This window comes from Heptranchias perlo, chromosome 11, assembly GCF_035084215.1.
Source record: "Heptranchias perlo isolate sHepPer1 chromosome 11, sHepPer1.hap1, whole genome shotgun sequence".
Lineage (NCBI taxonomy): Eukaryota > Metazoa > Chordata > Chondrichthyes > Hexanchiformes > Hexanchidae > Heptranchias > Heptranchias perlo.
In genome coordinates this window covers 61,913,275-61,932,389 of record NC_090335.1, presented here as the reverse complement: position 1 = coordinate 61,932,389, position 19,115 = coordinate 61,913,275, and the positions used below count along the sequence as shown (strand labels likewise).

General features: G+C 46.0%; 1 protein-coding gene across 2 annotated transcripts in view; it reads right to left on the bottom strand.

Annotated features, from left to right (window-relative positions):
• LOC137327424 (interleukin-10 receptor subunit beta-like) overlaps positions 1 to 15,678 on the bottom strand; it is a 28,569-nt gene extending 12,891 nt beyond the window's left edge. The window contains exons 1-4 of one of the 2 annotated variants that reach the window (XM_067993211.1): positions 15,446 to 15,678; positions 6,608 to 6,731; positions 4,398 to 4,445; positions 1,704 to 1,879 (exon numbers count right to left, since the gene is read on the bottom strand). In XM_067993211.1, coding sequence (XP_067849312.1) covers positions 1,704 to 1,879; positions 4,398 to 4,445; positions 6,608 to 6,731; positions 15,446 to 15,497 — 400 coding nt within the window. In that variant the 5' untranslated portion in view covers positions 15,498 to 15,678. The remainder of the gene's footprint in view (positions 1 to 1,703; positions 1,880 to 4,397; positions 4,446 to 6,607; positions 6,732 to 15,445) is intronic. The other variant, XM_067993213.1, reaches the window with a different exon arrangement.
• Positions 15,679 to 19,115: the final 3,437 nt, after the last annotated feature.

Sequence of the window (19,115 nt, the reverse complement as noted above, 5' to 3'; positions counted from 1 at the left end):
AGAGTACATTTTGTGCCCTTGCTACCCTCAGTGCTTCCTACAAGTGGTGTTCAACATGGAGGAGGACTGATTCATCAGCTGAGGGAGGACGGTAGGTGGTAATCAGCAGGAGGTTTCCTTGCCCATGTTTGACCTGATGCCATGAGATTTCATGGGGTCCAGAGTCAATGTTGAGGACTCCCAGGGCCACTCCCTCCTGACTGTATATCACTGTACCGCCCCCTCTGGTGGGTCTGTCCTGCCGGTGGGACAGGACATACCCAGGGATGGTGATGGAAGAGTCTGGGACGTTGGCTGAAAGATATGATTCTGTGAGTATGGCTATGTCAGGCTGTTGCTTGACTAGTCTGTGGGACAGCTCTCCCAATTTTGGCACAAGTCCCCAGATGTTAGTAAGGAGGACCTTGCAGGGTCGACTGGGCTTGGTGTTTTGCCGTTGTCGTGTCCGGTGCCTAGTGGTCCGATGCCGGGTGGTCCGTCCGGTTTTATTCTTATGACTTTTCGTAGCGAGATTTTACAACTGAGTGGCTTGCTGGGCCATTTCAGAGGGCAATTAAGAATCAACCACATTGCTGTGGGTCTGGAGTCACATATAGGCCCAGACCGGGTAAGGACGGCAGGCTTCCTTCCCTAAAGGGCATTAGTGAACCAGATGGGTTTTTACGACAATCCGGTAGTTTCATGGCCATCATTACTGATACTAGTATTTTAATTCCAGATTTTTATTTTAATTAATTGAATTTAATTAATTGAATTTAAATTCGCCAGCTGCCGTGGCGGGATTTGAACTCTTGACTCTGGATTTTAGTCCATATTCTAGCCATCCAAGTCCAATACTGTACATCAAGCTTCAACTCCTAACCTAAGTCCGCAGGTGAGGGGCTTTGATGGAGATATGTCCACCGTGAAGCCGACTCAACTAGGAGGCTGAGTGACACATGGTGTAGGACAGGACCCTCCAGCCAGTCTGATGGCTTCAAGGGTTCCGATGTGAAATAAGTTTGAACAATCTCAACCAGTTCCTGGTAATCATGGACCCTAAGTACTCCTAATTTGGCAATCTCACTCAGTCAGGTCACATCACAGAATGGATAGTGCGGCAAATGGAAAAATATCATACTGTTGCAGTAGCTTGAGAGGCTGAAGCAGAGTAGAGGGAGATTTTCTTTGCATCTAATCATACTACATCTGGGCTGAGAGTACATGCATACAGACACATGTCTGTATGCATGCAGCAAGACCTGGACAACATCCAGGCTTGGGCTCATAAGTGGCAAGTAATATTCGTGCCAGACAAGTGCCAGGCAATGACCACCTCCCCATGACATTCAATGGCATTACCATCGCCGAATCCCCCATCAACATCCTGGGGGTCACCATTGACCAGAAAGTTAACTGGACCAGCCATATAAATACTGTGGCTCCAAGAGGAGGTCAGAGGCTGGGTATTCTGCTGCGAGTGACTCACCTCCTGACTCCCCAGTATATAGACTATATTTTTTGATGTTGAAACATCTTTGCTTAAGTATCACAAAAGACTTTGTTAGTGTTGAGGCAGAAAAACTTGCCATATACAGAATATACATATAATGTAGGATCCTAGCGGACAGATTTGCACCCCATCAGTCTTGGCTCTGCTTGAACCTAGAGATGAAAAGCCACTGAAAAGACACTTCGAATTTTATCTTCAAAACTTTTCTCACTCTGCTTGAAGGGAGTAAATGGTTTTGATTTCAACCAGGCTGATTTTTGACTCCCTCGCTGTGCTCGTACACGCAGGATATATTTCCCGAGAAAGAGAATGTCTTTTGAAGTGAAATCGCACTCTGTACAGCTGATGCTTTGACATCCCTTCACATCTTTCCAGACTCCAATGGCACTATGAAGAAACAAGCAACAATTCTGTAAATTATAAACTTGACTTCATTTAGTAGACAAAGGCTGGCTTTCTTCTCTGGCCAGTTGAAGAAAAATTAGATAAGTGCTGCTTTAGTCGATAACACACCACACAGCCATGCCACTATTACAAACTAACAAGAGGATCGCGTGGCATTGCTCACAGTGAACCTGAATACAGGCGCTGGTCAGGAGCTGAGCCAGAATAAGTGAGCCACAAAGATGAGGTGGAACAGGATAGGCCTGGGGAACACTCAGGTGGGGCAGAGTGAGATAGGTAACATGCTTACATATCGGAGCAATCGGATTGGTTTGTTTTATGGTTATTGTTTATTATTGTTAAAAAGTGGGAGATAAAAAATAAAATTATTTTCGTTCCAAGTGTAACATGACCACAATTTGTTCAAAACTGGCACTTGGAGTAGACTGCTGCTCAGCTATTTAAAGTACTGGTAAGTAGCAACATTGAATAGTTGGGAACAGCTGATCGGTAAACTATATAAACATCCTATACTGATCAAACTTCAAAAATACTGAAGATGAGCAATATTTTGATCCTGTTAGCTGATTTCAAAATTGAAGCTTTTACATAGTTGACCAACCAGCTGTTTAATTGCCCATCTGCTCTGCTCAGCCATTCAACAACGATGCTCTTCCACTTTAAAGAACTGAGCAGCACCACACTCAGTACCAGTTTGTCATCATTGGAGTCTGCTGCCGCAAAATGGCAGCTGTCTTTAGCAGTGTAATCGTCTGGAGCCACATGACAGAGGCTGATCTCCCAGGATCCAAACTAAAGCAGCAGCATAACAGCTGCTTTATTGGCGGAGACTTGTCTTGTGTATACAGATCTATCAGCTCTGAACCAGCACATCAGCTATGCAGCAAATATGTATGAATTGCAATAGGAGAAAAGTTAAATTAAGATGATTAGTAGGTCTATGCAAAAAGAGGTGTCAGCAATAGGAGAAATTCAAACCTGATTAGCATAACCAATTTGTACTGATTAGTACAAATAATAGAAAAAGCAGGCTTCATGCAATTTACTTTTGGAAATTGTGATTTGAGTACTATAATCCACATCATCATCAAAGGCGGATTTTACTGTGATGATTAAGTTTGTGTTATCATAAGAACATAAGAAATAGGAGCAGGAGTAGGCCAATCGGCCCCTCGAGCCTGCTCCGCCATTCAATAAGATCATGGCTGATCTGATCCTAACCTCAAATCTAAATTCATGTCCAATTTCCTGCCCGCTCCCCGTATCCCCTAATTCCCTTTACTTCTAGGAAACTGTCGATTTCCGTTTTAAATTTATTTAATGATGTAGCTTCCACAGCTTCCTGGGGCAGCAAATTCCACAGACCTACCACCCTCTGAGTGAAGAAGTTTCTCCTCATCTCTGTTTCGAAAGAGCAGCCCCTTATTCTAAGATTATGCCCCCTAGTTCTTGTTTCACCCATCCTTGGGAACATCCTTACCGCATCCACCTGATCAAGCCCCTTCACAATCTTATATGTTTCAATAATATCGCCTCTCATTCTTCTGAACTCCAATGAGTAGAGTCCCAATCTACTCGACCTCTCCTCATATGTCCACCCCCTCATCCCCAGGATTAACCGAGTGAACCTTCATTGTACTGCCTCGAGAGCAAGTATGTCTTTTCTTAAGTATGGACACCAAAACTGTATGCAGTATTCCAGGTGCGGTCTCACCAATACCTTATATAACTGCAGCAATACCTCCCTGTTTTTATATTCTATCCCCCGAGCAATAAAAGCCAACATTCCGTTGGCCTTCTTGATCACCTGCTGCGCCTGCATACTAACTTTTTGATCTTCTTGCACTAGGACCCCCAGATCCCTTTGCACTACAGTACTTTCCAGTTTCTCACCTTTAAGATAATAACTTGCTCTCTGATTTTTCCTGCCAAAGTGCATAACCTCACATTTTCCAATATTGTATTGCATCTGCCAAATCTCTGCCCACTCACCCAGCCTGTCTATATCCCCCTGTAGGTTTTTATGTCCTCCTCACTCTCCACTTTCCCTCCCATCTTTGTATCATCTGCAAACTTTGATATGTTACACTTGGTCCCCTCCTCCAAATCGTTAATATAGATTGTAAAGAGTTGGGGACCCAGCACCGACCCCTGCGGAACACCACTGGCTACTGGTTGCCAGTCCGAGAATGAACCGTTTATCCCAACTCTCTGCTTCCTGTTAGCGAACCAATCCTCCACCCATGCCAGATTATTACCCCCAATCCAGTGATTCTTTATCTTGAGCAATAATCTTTTATGTGGTACCTTGTCGAATGCCTTCTGGACGTCTAAATACACTACGTCCACTGGTTCCCCTTTATCCACCCTGCACATTATGTCCTCAAAGAACTCAAGCAAATTTGTCAGACATGACTTCCCCTTCATAAAGCCATGCTGACTTTGTCCTATTAAATTATGTTTATAATTATGTTTATCCTCACAAAGTTTTGATACTTACACACTGTTCATTGTGTGGTTTACCTGTTGCGCCTCCAAGGAGGGCAGGCTGGTAGGAACAGAGGACATAAGTTTAAATTAGTTGAAAATACATTTTTAAAATATTAGGGAAATCTTTTTTATACAAAGGACGGTCAACGCATAGAGTAAACTGACAGGCAGGTTCATAGATATTAAAATATATCAGAGGAATTAAAATGCACCTGGATGCTAGCCTGGGAGAGTTACAGCAATAAACAGACCACCTTTTGTGGGCCAATTGGTCTTTTCTCATCCTATATTATTCTTGTGTACCAAATGTCCAGAGCAGCAGTGAAGAGCTGCTGAGAGTAGTTAGCACTGGACCTGCCTAGCCCCATCTCTTGCCAAAATAGCATGAGGATTGATTATAGGGCTGGGTGGCAGGAACAGTAGTGCAGAGTTAACAATAGCTGGCTAAATTGGGAGGAAAATGAAAATACCATAATTGCCTCCAACTCCCATACGATCACTGCCCGTGAGCAAAAGGCGATGGCGCTGAACAGATCCTTCGGTGGGGACACCAGGGGGAAAAAGGAGCAAGAAGAAAGTAACTTCTTATAATATCCCCACCCAACTCAGAAAGGGGAAAGTTTAGTGATGAGAAACCAGGGACTGGAGCTCGATACCCCAGTTCTTCACATCTTCATCTGCTTCAAACTGTCTGACCATTGGCTGTGTGATGAGATGTCAGTTCTCACTGGGTTGGGTGGAGGAAAATGTTTCTTCAACGTAAATCAGAGTTTCCCCTGGGGTTTTTCTTGCTGCCAGATTCTGCTGCGTCTTAGACTCTGACCTACTGACATTGCCATTTTGGTTTTACAATTTTGAGGCAAAGCCAAAGATAGATTTCTGGTCCTGGAGCGCTAAGATGAACACTAATGAGGAGGAAGACAGGTGGTCAGCATGGTAAATTGATGGTGATAAGTTTAACAGAAAAAAAGTGCTCTTTTTGCATGGATCCTTGTAACTAAGGAAAAAGAACAAACCTTACATGAACTGAAATAGTTTACAGCATCAGCAACCTGACTTAGAATCATAGAGTGGTTACAGCACAGTGGGCCATTCGGCCCATCAAGCCCATGCCAGCTCTTTGTAAGAGCAAAGCAATCCAGTTAGTCCCATTCCCTCACTCTTCCTCCATAGCCCTGCAACTTTTTTCCCTTCAAGTATTTATCCAATTTCTTTTTAAAAGCCATGATTGAATTCGCTTCCGCCACCCTTTCAGGCAGCACATTCCAGATCATCATTACTCGCTGCATAAAAAAGCTTTTCCTCGCCATTGGTTCTTTTGCCAATAACCTTAAATCTGTGTCCTCTGGTTCTCGACCCTTCCGTCAATAGGAATAGTTTCTCTTTATTTACTTTATCGAAACCCTTCATGATTTTGAACAATTGTATCAAATCGCCTCAACCTTCTCTGATCCAAGGAGAACAACCCCAGCCTCTCCAGTGTATCTACGTAACTGAAGTCCCTCATCCCTGGATCCAGTCTAGCAAATCTTTTTTGCACCCTCTCTAAGGCCTTCACATCCTTCCTAAAGTGCGGTGCCCAGAATTGGACACAATACTCCAGTTGTGGCCGAATCAGTGTTTTATAAAGGTTCATCATCACTTCCTTGCTTTTGTACTCTATGCCTCTATTTATAAAGCCCAGGATCCCAAACGAACATACAAATTAAGAGCAGGAGTAGGCCATTCGGCCCCTCGAGCCTGCTCTACCATTTGATAAGATTACGGCTGATCTGATTGTGACCTCAACCCTACTTTCTACCTACTCTATCTACAAAAACTTTTGACTCCCTTGTTAATCTATCCAACTCAGCCTTAAAAATATTGAATGATCCTGCCTCCACCGCTCTCTGGGGAAGGGAGTTCCACAGACTTACGACCCTCAGAGAAAATTTCTCCTCATCTCCATCTTAAATGGGAGACCCCTTATTTTTAAACTGTGGCCCCTAGTTCTAGTCTCTCCGACAAGGGGAAACATCCTCTCAGCATCGACCCCTTCTCGTCCCCTCAGGATCTTATATGTTTCAATAAGATCATCTCTCATTCTTCTAAACTCCACATACTTCCATTTTTTAATTCTGCTCTGTAAAGTGCTACAAGATATCTTTCTGTGTGTGATCAGAGTTATAGAAATGTAAGATGTTAAAACACTCAATTTAGAAATGGCAATTATTGGCTTACCTTCTGTACTGTACAGTATATTTCATACTGTAATTGCTTCTCTGCTCATCATCCCATTTAAGCAGATACTTTAGATTTAAAGCATGAATCTGTATATTTGTTGGGGACTGTATTTCTCCAAACACTGTTCAAAAATAAATACAAGACACTGAATGTCACATGCACATCAGCTTCAATGGTTTTTTACCTCCCCTAAACAAGAGACTTCTTTTATTAACAAGATTTTTACATAAAGAGAGACACTCCCTTTCTTCCCTTTTGTGGGACAAATTAAAACCAAGATTAATAGCAATAGCATTATGCACTGATAACCTGATTGTTTGTTCTCTCCATATTACTGAGCTGCTAACCTCAACTTACAGGATGGTGCCAAGTGGAGGCCAGGCGCACACTCATACAAGATGGGGCGGGGGAGATGGAAACGAGGGAGAGACATCCTTGGGTTAATGTCACACACCTTTGGTGAATGGCTTACAGCAGCACTGGCAGAAGTCTGCGAGCAGATCATATGTCTGATTCTTGGCTACAATTGGCACAAGTACCAAGGAGAAAATCGAAGAATTTCATACCCTCAAAACAACAAACACAAAAAACATTGGTCTGAGTAATGCAACATCAGATACAGTAATCAATCTGGACAATCCACCTATTCTGCCTTAGGAAAAAATCTAAATTAATCACAAGTAGAGCAACTGCAGTTCACGCTCTATCAAATATGTAACCCCATGTATCTGACAGATTGTCATTATGAGGGAAGAGATCAAGTTAATAATTGAGAAAAAAAATTCTGCTTTCTGGAATTTACAGTGGAACCTCCATTATCTGCCATGACTGGGTCACCTTACTGGTGAATGGAAATTGGTATACAATGAGTACCCAAATATTAGTCTTTACATGTACTGTAGGCATAGGAATGAAGACAACTACAATACAAATAACAAAAGTAACCTTCTTGGGTTGATTTACATCAGACAAGATAGTGGTGGGCAGTGGAATAAGATGTCTCATGCAAGATTTTGCCCTGCAAAGATTCTATTGGATAATTGAGAAGGCAGACAGTTGGACCGCAGATAGTCGAGGCACTTGCAATTTCATTACTAAGAGAAATATAGTTTCATTTTTACCAAGTGCTTCTTTAAAAAGATTTCTATGTGGAACTCCCTATCCCTGACCTCAGAGTCAGGAACCAGGACAAAGTGCAGAACTCAGCATGACAAGTAGGCTGAACACATGCATCTAGCTTTTAAACAACTGCCATACAGAACAGATTTCTTCAACCAGAACACTTAATGACTGCTAATGAGTTACAAAGCACAATTGGAGCTGTTCTGATAACTTCACTTTTGTGATTTGTAGTATTTACAAACATTAGTTAAATCTCAAGATTGCAATACTGCCTTAACTTCATTATCAGCTTCTTAAAGTCTCTTTATAATGTGTATTAGAGAGTTAGTTTTAAAAAAAAATTAAAGTATTACTCAGTAGTCACATAGTGTATGTGACTACTGAGTAATACTTTAATTTTTGTTGTAAAATTGTTCACATAGTGTATGGTATAGGCAGTCTGACGTTAGTGTAAACAGGATTGCTGCATTGAACCCAAAGTCAGAATGTACCACATGACTAATTTCATGTATGTACGCCCATCAAACTAGTTCAGTTTGCTGATCGATAAATAAATGACATTTGGATAAATAGCTTGACCACAGAGATACAAAAAAAACTGCAAATCTGGTTATAAACAGAAAATGGTAGAAAAACATAACAGGTCAATCAGCATCTGAAAAAGGTTAATGCTCTCAACAGAACTCAGGAGGTCAATTTTGATGAAGGATTACACACAAAACAATCCCTATTTTTCAGATCAACCTGTTGTATGTTCCTAATATTATCTCTTTTCACTTCAGCTTCCTGATGAACCTCCATCAAGCTCCATTTGTTTCCTTTTGCAAAGGTCCCAGAGGGATCCATAAAAACTAAGAACCCTAACAATGAATTCTGTAAGATCACAGCATTACTAAATATATAAAAAGTGAGAAAAAAATAAATGTACGACTGAGTTACATTAAATAAACCACTAGTGACAGTGGTCAGAAAACAGATAAAAATGAAGGCGGCCATTTGGCCCTTCTTAACTCATCCATCCAGAATGTTTCTAGAATGATTCCAGGGTTTTTGTCTCTACAACACTACCTGGAAGTTCATTCCATTTGTGAAAACTTCCTGGTATCAATCTCAATTTGCCTTTCAATAGTTTGAACCTATGCCCTGTGGTCTTACTGTCACACTTTAGTTTTAACTAATGTCCTAAATTAGCCTTTTCCATTGTGAGTACTATCAGCCAACTCTGCACGGTCAACTTCAGTCACCTCCTTTCAAAGCTGAAAACCTCAAGTTTCTCCAGTCTTTCCAAATAATTCAGTCTCTGATGTTAGATCTGTGGTTCTTCTCGAAACCTCCAGGGCTTGAATGGTTCCCTTGTGTCGTGATGAAGAAAACTGGACACAGTGCTCTCGGTGAGGTATAAGGGACACAGTGCTCTCGGTGAGGTATAAGGGACACAGTGCTCTCGGTGAGGTATAAGGGACACAGTGCTCTCGGTGAGGTATAAGGGACACAGTGCTCTCGGTGAGGTATAAGGGACACAGTGCTCTCGGTGAGGTATAAGGGACACAGTGCTCTCGGTGAGGTATAAGGGACACAGTGCTCTCGGTGAGGTATAAGGGACACAGTGCTCTCGGTGAGGTATAAGGGACACAGTGCTCTCGGTGAGGTATAAGGGACACAGTGCTCTCGGTGAGGTATAAGGGACACAGTGCTCTCGGTGAGGTATAAGGGACACAGTGCTCTCGGTGAGGTATAAGGGACACAGTGCTCTCGGTGAGGTATAAGGGACACAGTGCTCTCGGTGAGGTATAAGGGACACAGTGCTCTCGGTGAGGTATAAGGGACACAGTGCTCTCGGTGAGGTATAAGGGACACAGTGCTCTCGGTGAGGTATAAGGGACACAGTGCTCTCGGTGAGGTATAAGGGACACAGTGCTCTCGGTGAGGTATAAGGGACACAGTGCTCTCGGTGAGGTATAAGGGACACAGTGCTCTCGGTGAGGTATAAGGGACACAGTGCTCTCGGTGAGGTATAAGGGACACAGTGCTCTCGGTGAGGTATAAGGGACACAGTGCTCTCGGTGAGGTATAAGGGACACAGTGCTCTCGGTGAGGTATAAGGGACACAGTGCTCTCGGTGAGGTATAAGGGACACAGTGCTCTCGGTGAGGTATAAGGGACACAGTGCTCTCGGTGAGGTATAAGGGACACAGTGCTCTCGGTGAGGTATAAGGGACACAGTGCTCTCGGTGAGGTATAAGGGACACAGTGCTCTCGGTGAGGTATAAGGGACACAGTGCTCTCGGTGAGGTATAAGGGACACAGTGCTCTCGGTGAGGTATAAGGGACACAGTGCTCTCGGTGAGGTATAAGGGACACAGTGCTCTCGGTGAGGTATAAGGGACACAGTGCTCTCGGTGAGGTATAAGGGACACAGTGCTCTCGGTGAGGTATAAGGGACACAGTGCTCTCGGTGAGGTATAAGGGACACAGTGCTCTCGGTGAGGTATAAGGGACACAGTGCTCTCGGTGAGGTATAAGGGACACAGTGCTCTCGGTGAGGTATAAGGGACACAGTGCTCTCGGTGAGGTATAAGGGACACAGTGCTCTCGGTGAGGTATAAGGGACACAGTGCTCTCGGTGAGGTATAAGGGACACAGTGCTCTCGGTGAGGTATAAGGGACACAGTGCTCTCGGTGAGGTATAAGGGACACAGTGCTCTCGGTGAGGTATAAGGGACACAGTGCTCTCGGTGAGGTATAAGGGACACAGTGCTCTCGGTGAGGTATAAGGGACACAGTGCTCTCGGTGAGGTATAAGGGACACAGTGCTCTCGGTGAGGTATAACGGACACAGTGCTCTCGGTGAGGTATAACGGACACAGTGCTCTCGGTGAGGTATAACGGACACAGTGCTCTCGGTGAGGTATAACGGACACAGTGCTCTCGGTGAGGTATAACGGACACAGTGCTCTCGGTGAGGTATAACGGACACAGTGCTCTCGGTGAGGTATAACGGACACAGTGCTCTCGGTGAGGTATAACGGACACAGTGCTCTCGGTGAGGTATAACGGACACAGTGCTCTCGGTGAGGTATAACGGACACAGTGCTCTCGGTGAGGTATAACGGACACAGTGCTCTCGGTGAGGTATAACGGACACAGTGCTCTCGGTGAGGTATAACGGACACAGTGCTCTCGGTGAGGTATAACGGACACAGTGCTCTCGGTGAGGTATAACGGACACAGTGCTCTCGGTGAGGTATAACGGACACAGTGCTCTCGGTGAGGTATAACGGACACAGTGCTCTCGGTGAGGTATAACGGACACAGTGCTCTCGGTGAGGTATAACGGACACAGTGCTCTCGGTGAGGTATAACGGACACAGTGCTCTCGGTGAGGTATAACGGACACAGTGCTCTCGGTGAGGTATAACGGACACAGTGCTCTCGGTGAGGTATAACGGACACAGTGCTCTCGGTGAGGTATAACGGACACAGTGCTCTCGGTGAGGTATAACGGACACAGTGCTCTCGGTGAGGTATAACGGACACAGTGCTCTCGGTGAGGTATAACGGACACAGTGCTCTCGGTGAGGTATAACGGACACAGTGCTCTCGGTGAGGTATAACGGACACAGTGCTCTCGGTGAGGTATAACGGACACAGTGCTCTCGGTGAGGTATAACGGACACAGTGCTCTCGGTGAGGTATAACGGACACAGTGCTCTCGGTGAGGTATAACGGACACAGTGCTCTCGGTGAGGTATAACGGACACAGTGCTCTCGGTGAGGTATAACGGACACAGTGCTCTCGGTGAGGTATAACGGACACAGTGCTCTCGGTGAGGTATAACGGACACAGTGCTCTCGGTGAGGTATAACGGACACAGTGCTCTCGGTGAGGTATAACGGACACAGTGCTCTCGGTGAGGTATAACGGACACAGTGCTCTCGGTGAGGTATAACGGACACAGTGCTCTCGGTGAGGTATAACGGACACAGTGCTCTCGGTGAGGTATAACGGACACAGTGCTCTCGGTGAGGTATAACGGACACAGTGCTCTCGGTGAGGTATAACGGACACAGTGCTCTCGGTGAGGTATAACGGACACAGTGCTCTCGGTGAGGTATAACGGACACAGTGCTCTCGGTGAGGTATAACGGACACAGTGCTCTCGGTGAGGTATAACGGACACAGTGCTCTCGGTGAGGTATAACGGACACAGTGCTCTCGGTGAGGTATAACGGACACAGTGCTCTCGGTGAGGTATAACGGACACAGTGCTCTCGGTGAGGTATAACGGACACAGTGCTCTCGGTGAGGTATAACGGACACAGTGCTCTCGGTGAGGTATAACGGACACAGTGCTCTCGGTGAGGTATAACGGACACAGTGCTCTCGGTGAGGTATAACGGACACAGTGCTCTCGGTGAGGTATAACGGACACAGTGCTCTCGGTGAGGTATAACGGACACAGTGCTCTCGGTGAGGTATAACGGACACAGTGCTCTCGGTGAGGTATAACGGACACAGTGCTCTCGGTGAGGTATAACGGACACAGTGCTCTCGGTGAGGTATAACGGACACAGTGCTCTCGGTGAGGTATAACGGACACAGTGCTCTCGGTGAGGTATAACGGACACAGTGCTCTCGGTGAGGTATAACGGACACAGTGCTCTCGGTGAGGTATAACGGACACAGTGCTCTCGGTGAGGTATAACGGACACAGTGCTCTCGGTGAGGTATAACGGACACAGTGCTCTCGGTGAGGTATAACGGACACAGTGCTCTCGGTGAGGTATAACGGACACAGTGCTCTCGGTGAGGTATAACGGACACAGTGCTCTCGGTGAGGTATAACGGACACAGTGCTCTCGGTGAGGTATAACGGACACAGTGCTCTCGGTGAGGTATAACGGACACAGTGCTCTCGGTGAGGTATAACGGACACAGTGCTCTCGGTGAGGTATAACGGACACAGTGCTCTCGGTGAGGTATAACGGACACAGTGCTCTCGGTGAGGTATAACGGACACAGTGCTCTCGGTGAGGTATAACGGACACAGTGCTCTCGGTGAGGTATAACGGACACAGTGCTCTCGGTGAGGTATAACGGACACAGTGCTCTCGGTGAGGTATAACGGACACAGTGCTCTCGGTGAGGTATAACGGACACAGTGCTCTCGGTGAGGTATAACGGACACAGTGCTCTCGGTGAGGTATAACGGACACAGTGCTCTCGGTGAGGTATAACGGACACAGTGCTCTCGGTGAGGTATAACGGACACAGTGCTCTCGGTGAGGTATAACGGACACAGTGCTCTCGGTGAGGTATAACGGACACAGTGCTCTCGGTGAGGTATAACGGACACAGTGCTCTCGGTGAGGTATAACGGACACAGTGCTCTCGGTGAGGTATAACGGACACAGTGCTCTCGGTGAGGTATAACGGACACAGTGCTCTCGGTGAGGTATAACGGACACAGTGCTCTCGGTGAGGTATAACGGACACAGTGCTCTCGGTGAGGTATAACGGACACAGTGCTCTCGGTGAGGTATAACGGACACAGTGCTCTCGGTGAGGTATAACGGACACAGTGCTCTCGGTGAGGTATAACGGACACAGTGCTCTCGGTGAGGTATAACGGACACAGTGCTCTCGGTGAGGTATAACGGACACAGTGCTCTCGGTGAGGTATAACGGACACAGTGCTCTCGGTGAGGTATAACGGACACAGTGCTCTCGGTGAGGTATAACGGACACAGTGCTGTCGGTGAGGTATAACGGACACAGTGCTCTCGGTGAGACACAACCTGAGCTATTTCAACACCATTCATGCAGCACTTGTGACATCCACATTGTCTTCCTACTTTATACTTATCCTGACTGAACTTCACCTGTCATTTTTCTACCCTAAAGATTTTGATCAACTTATTTTGTAGTTTCTGAGTTGCCATCCCAGATTTAACACCCCCCTCCTAGTTTGATAAGTCTGCGAATTTGACCAATTTGCGGTTGCTTTTACACTGGCACTTAAATTTAGATATTAAGGGGATTGAAATCCATGAACTACAGTTCTTTGTTTACCCTACTAAATCTGACTCGATTTTTCTAGCAGCAGAATGGTAGACCCACAAAATTTTTTTTAGCCTATTATCCTGCCGATAAGAAAACTCCTTCCTACCCTTCAGACAGTTTCTTATCTAATATCAAGTTTTCATGTGAATCCCCAGGACTTGAAGTTTAAATGGTATCCTTTCACATAGAAGTTGTCAAATGCTTTTTGCAAGTCAAAGTGCAGCCTTGATGATTTGTTTTCTACAATCCATTAATTCTTTAGGTCATCAACAGTATCGGTACTACAACTTATCTTAGTGCCTCTAGGCTAGGGAATGAAATACAAATCAACAAGACTCCCATTCTTGATCACTGTCCAGTGACTACTGCTTGAATGTACACATTGAGTGAGGATCAAATTGTGCTCGATTATCATGCTCTCCACCCTGCATCGAGGCTCACACCTGAAGAGTGACCAGTTCGATGAGGCACCAGATGGCTGGCAGCACCATATCCAAACATGAAACAGCACTTTTAGGGCAGAAGAAAAAATTGGAGGGGAAAAAAACAGAAATATTGGGTCGGATCTTGCTGTAAAAATAATGGCGTATGTGAATGGCGAGTTGCGAATCTCCAGAATTTACATAAATTTACATTGCTCTGCCATTTGCTTCACACAAACAGTATCGCGCCCTTAGCCTCCTCGTTATTTTTAAGATCTTGCTGGATTGGCACATTAATTGCACATTAAACTCACCACAAAGTTAAGTCTGATAATTAAGAGCATAAGTACTTTTTTAACAACATGATTATTGTTAATGAAGTGCCAATCAACCTCTCTGGCCCAGAAATTGAACAATTTAAACCATGGAGTCTCATTCCTTCAGGTAGCAAATTGTTCTTAAAATTTGACATTTTTAAAATCTCTAATTTTTTCCCTTAATTTAACTTTGTCTCTTTTTTTCTCTTCATCCAATCTTTCGTTCCCTCTCTATTTCTCTTTCCATACCCGGTTTGACTAATTCCCCCTCCTGCTCAGTTGTTTCTTTCTCAATCCTAAATCTCAGTCCCAGAATTTCCACTGCCAGCAAGTTACGGCGCAAAAAAAGTTTGTCGAACAGGGCACGCAGCGATGATCCAGCCCAATATCTGAACAATCGACTTAAAAACTTCGCTATGCCTTCACCCAAACCAAATATTGCAAGAAGGCAATAAAAAGAAATCTATAAGTACTGGAAATCTGAAAGAAAAACAGAAATACTGGAAATGCACAGCGGGGTCTGTCAACAAAAAATAAGTTTCAGGTCTGACCAGGGGTCGACACTCCTAACCCCTTTAGTTACCTGGCGTGGATTTTCTGTTTTTAATCACAGGGGCGAGGCTACGTGTTCAACACACGCTTTAGCCCAAGAGGAGAATAAAAGCAGATTAAAGAAAAATCTGAAGCCTTAAACTATTTAAGTTAAACAAAAATTAAATTAAAAATCATCAGTTTTAAAATAAACAGGACGCCGCCGCACACTTGAATTCCGGGCTGAGGACCGTCGGGTTTGAGCCTCAGTATAGTTGGGGGCGGGGGGGGGGGGGGGGGGGAGTGGCGGCTAGTCCTCGAACACAAGCCCGAGGGCCCAGGAAGGGATGAGTGTTGGGAACCAAAACCCAGACCTTACCTTCGAGCGTCAGCGCTGCCGTTAGAAAGGCACAGAGCAGCGCCGGCACCATGCTGCTCTCCTCTTCCTGCCTTCGCCGGCCCCTGAGAACAGCTTTCCCGCAGCTTCCATGTGATTTACAGGAAACAATACGCCACGAACTAAGTTCATTGCGGAGGATGTCGCCCAGACACCTCCAGGCCTGGGTCACACCATACCTGCCCCTCGTGACGCACGACAGAAACTGCGCCACCGATACTCAGCCCACACCGCCCCTAGCGACGCGGCGGAGATACTGCGCCACTAACACTCAGCCCACACCGCCCCTAGCGAGGCGGCGGAGTAACACTCACTGCCACACTGCCCCTAGCAACGCAAGGAAGGAATTGAATCGGCCGCACTGCACCCAGCGGCGCCAATGCCAGCCACTGTTCGGAGGTGTCCTTGCCAACTTCGGTCAGTTCTCTGTTTTTCAGTGCACCAAATTCAACATTTAGAAATCTTTCCATTACCTAATTACACCCTACATTTGGAACTACGTTCTACATTTAAGGTGATGTTAAAGGCAAACTGTAATTACAATTGTTCTGAGGCCCTAGGAAAAATTGAGTTAGAATTGGAAACTGAGTTTTGATTTCAAGTGAAGATATGAAGAAGAAAACCATACAGGAAACCTAGGGGTGCCAGTTGTCGAGGTTTTGATTAGATAGTAGTTTTATTCAGTCGGCCTCCCAATTTTAATAAGTTGTCAATCATGGTGCATTTCTTTATTTGTTCTTGAAATGTGTGCAACACTGAAAAGTATTTATTGCCTTTCCCTAGTTGTCCTTAGGGTGCTAACAGTCAACAACAACAACAACAAATTGCATTTATATAGCACCTTTAACGTAATAAAATGTCCCGAGGCACTTCACAGGAGTGTTTTCAAACAAAATTCAACACTGAGCCACATATTAGGACAGGTGACCAAAAACTTGGTTAAAGAGGAAGGCTTTAAGGAATGTCATAAAGGTGGAGAGGTTTAGGGAGGGAATTCCAGAGCTTAGGGCCTAGACAGCTGAAGGCAATGGTGGAGTGATTAAAATCAGGGATGAGCAAGAGGCAAGAATTGGAGGAGTTCCAGGGTTTTGACCCAACGACAATGAAGGAACGGCAATATATTTCCAAGTCGGGATGGTGTGTGACTTGGAGGGGAACGTCCAGGTCATGTTGTTCCCATGTGCCTGCTGCCCTTGTCCTTCTAGGTGGTAGAGGTCGCGGGTTTGGGAGGTGCTGTCGAAGAAGCCTTGGCGAGTTGCTGCAGTGCATCCTGTGGATGGTACAAACTGCAGCCACAGTGCGCTGGTGGTGAAGGGAGTGAATGTATAGGGTGGTGGATTGTGCGCCAATCAAGCGGGTTGCTTTGTCCTGGATGGTGTCGAGCTTCTTGATTGTTGTTGGGGCTGCACTCATCCGGGCAAGTGGAGAGTATTCCATCACACTTCTGACTTGTGCCTTGTAGATGGTGGAAAGGCTTTGGGGAGTCAGGAGGTGAGTCACTCGTCGCAGAATACCCAGCCTTTGACCTGCACTTATAGCCACGGTATTTATGTGGCTGGTCCAGTTAAGTTTCTGGTCAATGGTGACCCCCAGGATGTTGATGGTGGGGGATTTGGCGATGGCAATGCCGTTGAATGTCAAGGGGAGGTGGTTAGACTCTCTCTTGTTGGAGATGGTCATTGCCTGGCACTTGTCTGGCACGAATGTTACTTGCCACTTATGAGCCCAAGCCTGGATGTTGTCCAGGTCTTGCTCATGCGGGCATGGAGTGCTTCATTACCTGAGGGGTTGCGAATGGAACTGAACACCGTGCAAGCATCAGTGTACGTCCCCATTTCTGACCTTATGATGGAGGGAAGGTCATTGATGAAGCAGCTGAAGATGGTTGGGCCTAGGACACTGCCCTGAGGAACTCCTGCAATAATGTCTTGGGGCTGAGATGATTGGCCTCCAACAACCACTACCATCTTCCTTTGTGCTAGGTATGACTCCAGCCACTGGAGAGTTTTCCCCCTGATTCCCATTGACTTCAATTTTACTAGGGCTCCTCGGTCAAATGCTGCCTTGATGTCAAGGGCAGTCACTCTCACCTCACCTCTGGAATTCAGCTCTTTTGTCCATGTTTAGACCAAGGCTGTAATGAGGTCTGGAACCGAGTGGTCCTGGCGGAACCCAAACTGAGCATCGGTGAGCAGGTTATTGGTGAGTAAGTGCTGCTTGATAGTACTGTCGACGACACCTTCCATCACTTTTCTGATGATTGAGAGTAGACTGATGGGGCGGTAATTGGCCGGATTGGATTTGTCTTGCTTTTTGTGGACAGGACATACCTGGGCAATTTTCCACATTGTTGGGTAGATGCCAGTGTTGTAGCTGTACTGGAACAGCTTGGCTCGAGGCACGGCTTGTTCTGGAGCACAAGTTTTCAGCACTACAGCAGGGATGTTGTCGGGGGACCAAACACTTTGTGGTATCCAGTGCACTCAGCCGTTCTAGGAGGGTTGTAGGGCTGGAGAAGGCTGTAGGGAGTGGCGAGGCCACGGAGGGATTTGAAAACAAGAATGAGAACTTTAAAATCGAGGCGTTCCCGGACCGGGGGATGGGAGGCCAGCCAGGAGAGCATTGGAATAATAGAGGTAACAAATGCAAGGATGAAGGTTTCAGCAGTAGATGAGCTGGGGCAGGGGTGGAGACGGGCGATGTTACGAAGGTGGAAGTAGGCGGTCTTGGTGATGGAGTGGATATGTGGTTGGAAGCTCATCTCAGGGTCATATGGGATGCCAAGGTATCGAACGGTCTGGTTCAGCCTCAGACAGTGGCCAGGGAGAGGGATGTAGTCGGTGGCTAGGGAAGGGAGTTTGTGGCATGAACCAAAGACAATGGGTTCGGTCTTCCCTATATTTTGGAGGAAATTTTTGCTCATCCAGTATTGGATGTCTATCAAGCTATATGACAAATGAGAGACAGTGAAGGGGTTGAGAGAGGTGGGGGTGAGGTAGAGCTGGGTGTCGTCAGCATACACGTGGAACCTGATATAGTGTTTTCGGATGATGTCGCCGAGGGGCAGCATGTATTTGAGATATAGGAGGGGGCCAAGGATAGATCCTTGGGGGACTCCAGAGGTAACAGTGTGGGATTGGGAAGAGAAGCCATTGCAGGTGATTCTCTGGCTATGACTGGATAGAGAAGAATGGAACCGGGCGAGCGCAGTCCCACCCAGCTGGACGATGGAGGAGAGGCATTGGAGGAGGATGGTGTGATCAACCATATCAAAGGCTGCAGACGGCTCAAGAAGGATGAGGAGGGATAGTTTACCAAGGTAACAGTCACATAGGATGTCATTTGTGACTTTAATAAGGGCTGTTTCAGTACCGTGACAGGGGTGGAAACCTGATTGGCGGGATTCAAACGTGGAGTTGCAGGAAAGATGGGCACAGATTTGGGAGGTGACAACACGTTCAAGGATTTTGGAGAGGAAAGGGAGGTTGGAGATTGCGTGGTAGTTTGCATGGACAGAGGGGTCAAGGGTGAGTTTTTTGAGGAGGAGGGTGATGCCGGCAGTTTTGAAGGGGAGGTGGTCAGTACCTGAGGAGAGGGAACCGTTAACAATATCAACTAACATGGGGGCCAGGAAGGGAAATTTGGTGGGAAT